We start from the raw sequence: 8,355 nt of genomic DNA on the forward strand, positions 1-8,355 counted from the left end.
TTTGAAGGAGTTAATCAAACAGAAGCAGCCATTTAATTTTCAAAATCTCTTCCCCGTTCTCTTTGTATAATCAAGACCATGAACCATTTAAGAGTTAAGCTCCCTAAGTTGCCACCGAAACCGAACGACCCCTTCGCCCGGAAGCACCCAAAGCGGAACGATATCCCTCCAAAGGCTCCCACTCCTCCCTGTTGCAGGAAGGTAACGCCGGTTGCTCAATGGTTTGAAGTAATTCCAACATCTTGACCTTGTCCTGCCTTAGAAGCTGCGGAACAAACATCTGCATGACCCTCAAGAACAGTAGATTTTTCGGGGCAGCGGTGGGTCGGTCCGGAATCGATTCCTTAACGTACATAATTCCAGCCTTGTGAAGAGTAATCATAGCGTTGCGATTCTCATAGAGATCGGAACTCAGGGTCTCCGCCAAGAGAGAGGCCAGGCTGATAAGTTCAAGAAACTGTGGGGAACCGGCAGCCCTGACACTATCACCGCTATTATCGTCCATAATCTTCTGGTATAGCAGCAGACCAGTGTGGAACACTGCCATACCATAGTGGATGGAATTGACTTTGATTGTGAGTTCCATGGAACATCTAAAAACGTCACCAAAGGGAGCATAGTACTGAAAACGGCAAGGTGATTAAATTAAAATGTCATTTTTTTTCGTTTCACTTGCCAACCTTTTCGTAGTACTGATAAATCCTAGCGGCGCGCATTGGTGGGATCACATTGAAGGCCACCAGCTTGCAGTAGCTGGCCAGGCTGCGACGCAGGTCCTGCAACTGAAGAAAGTTCGATTCCTTCATAAGATCGGCAGGACTCGTCTGAAAGTGATGTCGCAACACGAAGTTGTCCAGTATCTCCACCTCATTTACTGATGGTGCGTACGTTAGGGAACGCACTAATTCATAGGGACTGTCAAGTAGGTGATATCCATAATTAACAAATATGTCGCATATAAATGATAGGCACTGTAAATAAAATATGTTAGTTAAACTGTTAATTAAAGCTATTCTTCCTATACTCACACTATATGCATATTGCATATTGTTAGCACTCACAACCTGTTCAAAGGTGACAAACAGATAGTCCTCAAAGTGTTTCTTGATAGCGGCGAAAGAATCATCCAAGTTTGAATTGTTTGCGGCCTCTTTCGTGAAGGTGTGTAGGTCCCAGGAAAGGCTGAAGTAGCATGCAGTCAGATAAAGAGAAACTGCCTCCGCCGGCAGGCCATCTCTGCCCATATCCCGCACCCTGATCACTCTCTTTAGGCTGGACAAAACCGACTCGGTCAGTCCCCCGAAACTGAGGTCAAAGTGTGCGTAAAGGGCGCACAACAATCGCAAGGTGTTTAGCAGTCGGCGGGAGCGGCTCTTCGGAGTTTTGGAGGAGCCGGATAACGATGAAGAGGACGGTGAGCTGACCATGCCATACTGCTCCTGCCAAGTGCGCAGCGCGATCTTGTAGTTGGTCACCGCACTGTTGAGCATCTGCAGTATGTGCAGATGAGTGGGTTCCATTTTAAAAAGAAGACTCAGAGTGAGAGCTCCTCTCCGCAACACACGGTTGCTCGTTTGACGGAACATAAGGATGTCCATCTCATCTAAGAGTTCCGCAAGTTGACACTGGTTATTAATCTCCCGGTAGTACTTGGGACAAAAGTGTTGCGGCAGTTCCAGAAGATTTGTAACATCGTCTGGGCGGTCCACATACTTTCGAAGTAGTTGGGGCAACACAGGTGCTAGTAATCTGGTGGCATTCACCTGGGCTCCCGCCTTTGGCTCCCTCTTCAGATCCTTGGTATATCTTCCTTGCGGTATTTCACCAGTGATTGCTTGTCTAACGCCTTTGGTGAGAATTTCAATCAATGCGGAGGTTTCAGCTTCGGTTAGTTTTGGGGACTGTTCCTCCATTAGCATCTTTATCATGGGCTTCCAGTCCAAAACCATTTCGCAGTTGTCCAAAAAAGAATCCACCAGATAGCCAGCATGTTCATGCCCACATCTATCGACGAAAAACTGTAGCAGATGACGAATTTTTTGCGAAAATTGTACATTTTTTGTTTCCTTTCTGCGCAGGACGAAAAATTCCGCCGCTGCCTGGGCTACTCCGCGATTAGCAAAGAGTATAAATTCTTCAATCACCTTGCAATCGTCCTCACTAAGAATTTCTGGAGAAGATCGATAAAATTCGGTAAGGACGCGCAGGGATTCCTCTGCTATTTCATTTTCCTTGTCCACGGATAAGTTCATGAATAGTTGCCGGAACTCACGGCCCAGTTCCAAGCACATGGTGCGGAGGTCCTCCTGGCGGCAAAGCCGTGAGAGGTTGGTCAGGATGCACTGCCTCACCATTGTCGAGCTATCAGGCAAAGCTTCGAAGAAGTAACGCAGGACGTGTGGCTCCAAATGACACGCTGGGTACTTGCTGAACCACATGCCCAGTTCGGAGATACAAAGAAACCTTATGTCGTCCACCACATCCTCGTAGCGATTGACAAATAGGCAGTTAAACATCTGTATCCACAGTGTCTTCAGTAGCTCATTGTCCACGGATGTGAGATCGCACAAAATGGTCATCATTTTGAGACCTGAAAGGAAAGGCAAAGAATTATCATTTCAAATAGTTTCTTTTAATTTTATTTAATTAATATTGCTTTAGTTACTTACCCACCATGGTGCTCGTATGACGAAAAGGACGAACACTGGACTCCGAGCAGGCCATCACAAAGCCCGTCACCTCTTGCAAAAACAAATTGTACAAAGGGGTGGGTAGGTCATGGACCGCCTTCAGAAGGGCCTCCAAAAAGCTTACCACCCTGCGGGCAAATACTTCCGCTGTCTTCGATATCATGGGATAATACATGCTGACCTAAGAAGAGATAAGGGCAAGTTAGGATGAGCAATTCTGAGTTACATCCCTCAAACATATTTACACTACGATACTGCAGGGAGCCTTGTACCAGGATGTCCCCGTAGGAGAACGGCATTGCAGTATTCTTTGGAATCATGTAGTGACTTCCACTGGCCTCCACCACAAACTGCATTATAGTAACCAAGGCATATGTGGGAGTCTCCATGTAAAGCTCAACCCAATGGCCGGCCACGTCATCAAGGTTCGAATTCTTGATTAGGACACATTGCAGGAGAGTGAGGCCCGGCACCAGCTCCTCCAGATCCTCATGATTTTGGGGACTTATGATTTGCTCATGATTGGGGGGACTACAGAATTTTTGGTTAGGGGAAGACTTGCAGACTAAGAAATGCATCTTTTTAGCTCACCCAGACTGTTCTTCTGCCTGCAAATTATTTTGCTCAGTAGTCTGCGTAGAATTCACTTCGATTTCTCTATTTAAAGAACTCATTCTGAAGAACTCTAGGCTTTTAACAAAATCAAAACCGTAAAAAGAATCCGGAGAACTCGAAAGAAAATTCTCGTAGCACAAAATGCAGTGAAATGACGAATTTCTTCTGTCAGCTAGAAAAATCAAGTGACAGAAAATGAACCGTGAACTTATGAACCAATAAATTGAACTGCTAATAAGAAGGGTTACCTCCAGGGTTGCAGTAAACAAAAAATTGGATCCTTGGAAAAATTCAAAAACGAAGCAGGCTTTGGAAATCGAAATAAAACTTCATTACTTTAGACTGTACTTATTCAAACATGAAGAAGGCTTTGGAAATCGAAATAAAACTTCATTACTTTAGCTTGTACTATTCCTACTCATTTTTAATTCTACTTCGCTTGCGTACAGTCGTATCCATTTATTAACATTTTTGAAATAAAAGAAAGTTTTTTCCAAACATTTTTTTAAATTTAATAAGTGAAAATGTCTTTCGAAATTAATCATGAGGACCCTATGGAGGAGATTGTTTGGCAGTCTATAGATGTGGTGGGAGGTGCTGCTTCCAAGGAGGAGATCCTGCGCCTGGTGAGCATTACGACCGAGAAGAGAGTGCTGAAACTAGTGGACAATGTGGACGAGGCCATGGAAAATCTAATGGAGAAGGGACTGATCTGCAAGCAGGAGGGAAAGTATCAGATCATCAATCAAGAGGAGTAGCTTAAGCCACATCTTCATACTTTTTGGATCCTCACAGCCAGTTATAATAAATTTTATTGTACATATGATACTGAAGTTAAGCAAAACTGTAAAGAATGGTGAAGTATGTGTACGGCATTTGTTCATCAAGCTTATAAAGAAATTTTCTTTTTATTTGCAGATATTGTTAAGATCAAAGAAATTCCAAAGAATGTTGAGTGAACTATAAATGTTTGAATAAATATCTACAAGTTTTGTACGAAATCTAAAATATTTTTTTTATACAAATTCACATAAATATTAGACCAGCATGTCAACTCCACAATTTCTCATTCCCTTTCTTTCAGTCACCTCGTAAAAAATTACCAGTAAACTCTAAATAATTTGTACGACCCAAAGAACTTGTTAAATTTCTAGCCTGCTTGCAGTTTTGCCACATCCACCGCAAAATAATGAAATCCAGGGCAAATAAAACCGCCGAGATTCCCATAGTTGGATCGAGATCGGGTCAGGTAGCCGATCTTTAAGGGCACAAAACAATTAGCCCGGCCCACAAAATGATACACAAACAGAGCGCAAATTGGGCAGCCACTTGTTCGACCTCAAAGCGAAAGCGCCGCCAATTCAAAGGGACTAACAAGGACCTCATAATCATGCCCATGCCCATGGCCATGCCCATTCCCATCTGATCTGATCCGATCCGAGCCAGAAATAAACACAAATATTGACGTTGCCTATCGCACGCGATCTCCGCTCCTCCCCAGGAATATACACAAATACACCCAGAGATCTGAGGCCTGGACCGCTGACCAATTCGGGATGACTTGGCAAGTTGGCAAATCGGAATTATTTCAATCTGCGCTGATGACGCGGCTCCTTTTGGGCGGTGGCACGATAAAAAGCTGGCGATAACGTGCCTGATCCTCAGTGGTTAAAGTGGGGATATAGGGCGGTATTCCGCCTTCAAAGCAAGTGATTAGATCGAGTTTAGTGACCAGTACCCTGCAGAAGAACACGACTATTATAAATTCATTAATCCTATTATAGCAACTTCCTGATGGTTGTTTAAAATGAGTAAGAGATCTAAGAGATTATGAAGCATTTAAACTATTTGTAAATGTTTTGATTGGCAATTCTTTTACAAACTGGACCGAACTAGTTTCTTCAAAGTTAAACTACAGGTCACCCAATAGTCTACTCCTATTTTGAGATATCCAACTTGATTTGCCCCAAAAGCAGGGCATTCCTGGAATTCCCAATCCGCCTTAAGTCCAGGCAAATATTGACGTTCGAGATTGAAAATTGGCGCACTCCAAAGGCAGCTGCCATTGATTGAAAGATCAATCGAGATCGAGGAGATTGCGAATCCGATTCCGAGTCCAAAACAAGACGAGGCGAGGCGGTTCCAGCTGCCGTAGGGTAATTGGAGTCCACCTACGGTCAAGGCGACTACCATTTCTCGACCCGTTGTGTGCCAATCTCATTTCATATTCAAAACGATTCCTTTGTCCATTGTTTGATTGCCCGAAATCTGACCTTCACCCTGTGCGTCGTCCATTGTTGCCGCCTTCCCATTCTGGCATTTGGCATTTGGCAGGCGGACGGGGAATTAGCCGCTGTCCATTCAGCGGCAGCTGCTGTGGCGCTCGTGCTCCGGCTCCTCGGGTTCCCCCGCTCCTTGGGACTCCTGAATCCCAGCTCTTTTGGCATTGAAATCCCCTGTCGAACACACCTGCCGTGGGACGCGGTCCATCATCTGAAATTTAAGAGGGAAAATAGTTATAGTCAAAGTGAATAACTCAAAAAATATTTAACGCCTTAAGCATTTATGTGAGTCTCTAGTTTCAGGCTATTTTTTTGCAGTGCATGATCCTCCCCAAAGTTATCCACCGGTTAACTTTATTCTCCTTCTCGGCCTCGAATTTTGAAGGTGGCCCAACAATAAACTCGACTTTTGCCCGTGTGGCCGCCTAATTGACAGTAAAATTGCGCACTGCCTTCCTCCTGGCGGCTGTTTTCGCCACTTTGTTGCAACTTTCGAGGGAAATTGTAACAAAATAAGAACAAGTAGGCAGGCACGAAGAAATCAAGCCAAGGATGAAGTTTAGCCGGGAAGGCTAAATGGAAAATGCAATACCCGGTGTGGGTTGTAGAGAGAAGTTGATGGTGAGCCTATAATAAAGAGTCTTCTAGAAAATATTACTTATTTTGTTTTATAAAGTAATGTTCTATTTGATAAGTAATTTACTTGCTAAGTAACTCTTGGTATACTCATGACTGTACACTAAAGAAAAAAGGAAATAGGATATCTTTGAAATTGAATATATCCATAGGTATTGCTTATAAACTTATTTTCTCCCAATATCTTATTTATTTGAGGAGTCTTTAATAATTATGATAAATTAATAAACGAAATAAACCTGACTTACACACAGATCTTTTACCCGAGATAAAACCACCGGAGCTGTTGTTCAATGGACATGAAAAATCATTCCGCCGTGTCCAGATATTCCCAAAGTCCTCATAATTGGGTCAATTGTTGTGTGTTACAGCCAGTTACAGACGAATAAAGCAAACGAATGTACCAGAACAATGACAGTTAACCATTCAAAGGGACGGAGGAGGAGCAGGAGGAAGAGGAGGAGTAGGTGGCCACATTGCACCGCATAATTAATCAAAGCGGCACGCGGCTGTGGGCGCCACAAAGCGAGCCGACAATGCCAAACCCAGAACTCTGGGCTTCGGAGCCCCAACCAAAAACGAATCCGCGGCGGAGAATCCCGCCCAGCACGTGAGTTGGAGTTGGGTACTGTGGAGTTCTGGAGTCGGGGGCAGGAACTTGCTGGAATATGAATGCCGCCCTCTTCCGCATTTAATAGAGAAGCCAGCGGATGTGGATACACAGTATTGAAGTGGTAGTGCGGAACACCCGCACAATTGTCGCTGGCCTGCGGATCATGTGGGTGCCCACTTCCAGTCGCCAGTCGTCTAGCTCCAAGTCTCGGCTTTAGTCTGGGCCTCCAGATCAAGTCTAGGGCGCAGGAAGTCTGGGCGCTGAAAAAACCAGTTGGCAATTGCTTCATTCATAAATTGGCATAGGCGTTAGTCTTCAGAGGTGAATGTTCCAGTTCCACGATGAACTAGTTTTTAATATAAAAATTCCTTTTATTTCGGATCTGTGAAAAAAAAGCATTATAATAAGAAGCACTTTTAAATATATGATATCCTGAGTTAAATTTGAAAAAAGAACTAGTTCAATTTGTGAGGATTTCTGTGAACTATAAGGGGTGCATATTTTCTTAATCGATAAATCCTAAAAGTCAATTCTTCAGTCTTACAAAACCTATTTTGGTTGGAAAAAACTCTAACGACTATTCTGTCTGGGTAACAAGAATTTCGCTAATTTCTAAGCAAAGAACCAGAGAATAGAAACCTCTTTGGCAACAGCAGCTCCCATGACGAGATGAGTCACGCCCTGGACGCAAACCTCCAGCGATTACCTACTCCTCATCCTCATGCAGCAACCCAATCCACTATCCCCATCTCCCATCCTCCTGTGACCGCCTCTTCAACTGCAACAACCAACTGCTAATTGACACACCTCGACGATGGCATCACGTGCCCCATTGCCATCCATAGCCATCCCATATCCCATATCCCATTCCCAGCCAGTGGAGATGAGTCATCCAGCGAAGAGCACGTTGCCAAAACCCGCTTGGCATGGCCATTTATGAATGGAGTCGCGTCGCGTCGGGTCTAAAAACTCTAAACTCCTCCGGGCCTCGGACTTGAGTCTTGGGACCATGGAACTCCTCCATTCCGCCACTCCACTCCATTCAATTTCTTCTATGCGACGTCAAAAGTTGTTTGTTGTCTGGCTTCTGTGGTTCCTCCCTGCGATCCCCTATCCCCTTTTCCCCAATTTGGTTTGTATTTTTCTTTTTTTTGTACTGTCTGCGCATTTTGCCTTAATAGTAAATCGTGTTTTGCATGCGCGAGTAGGTTGGGACCCCGAGTTGCCCCCGCCAAATGCCCCTTCTTATCGCTATTGTGGTGTAGGAGTTGTGGAAATCGAAATTCATTCACTCACTCACTCATTGGTTCATTCATGAAAATGTTCGCTTGATTCGAATCGGTCGTTTGGCGAGTTTCGTTGTTAGTCTCTGGATTACCAAGATTACGATATGATGATGTGGGGGTAAGAAACCTGGAAGTAAGATAGCGATAGAGAAGTTAAGGCATTTCAACACGTCGATGGGTTTCTGGTTAAACGTTCAATACGTTAATTGGGATATTAGAAACAAACATTACCA

At 44.1% G+C, this 8,355-nt stretch overlaps 1 protein-coding gene across 1 annotated transcript; it reads right to left on the minus strand.

Moving 5' to 3' along the window:
• On the minus strand, positions 1-3,665 carry SA2 (Stromalin 2). The gene is made up of 6 exons (XM_017078014.4): positions 3,282-3,665; positions 2,936-3,221; positions 2,670-2,871; positions 1,029-2,590; positions 681-971; positions 1-622 (listed from the first exon to the last, which is right to left on the minus strand). Exons 1-6 carry the CDS (start codon positions 3,362-3,364, stop codon positions 104-106), a joined length of 2,943 nt encoding a protein of 980 aa, XP_016933503.3. The 5' UTR covers positions 3,365-3,665; the 3' UTR covers positions 1-103.
• Positions 3,666-8,355: the final 4,690 nt, after the last annotated feature.

The sequence above is a fragment of the Drosophila suzukii genome, chromosome 3 (genome assembly GCF_043229965.1).
Source record: "Drosophila suzukii chromosome 3, CBGP_Dsuzu_IsoJpt1.0, whole genome shotgun sequence".
Taxonomy (NCBI): Eukaryota; Metazoa; Arthropoda; class Insecta; order Diptera; family Drosophilidae; genus Drosophila; species Drosophila suzukii.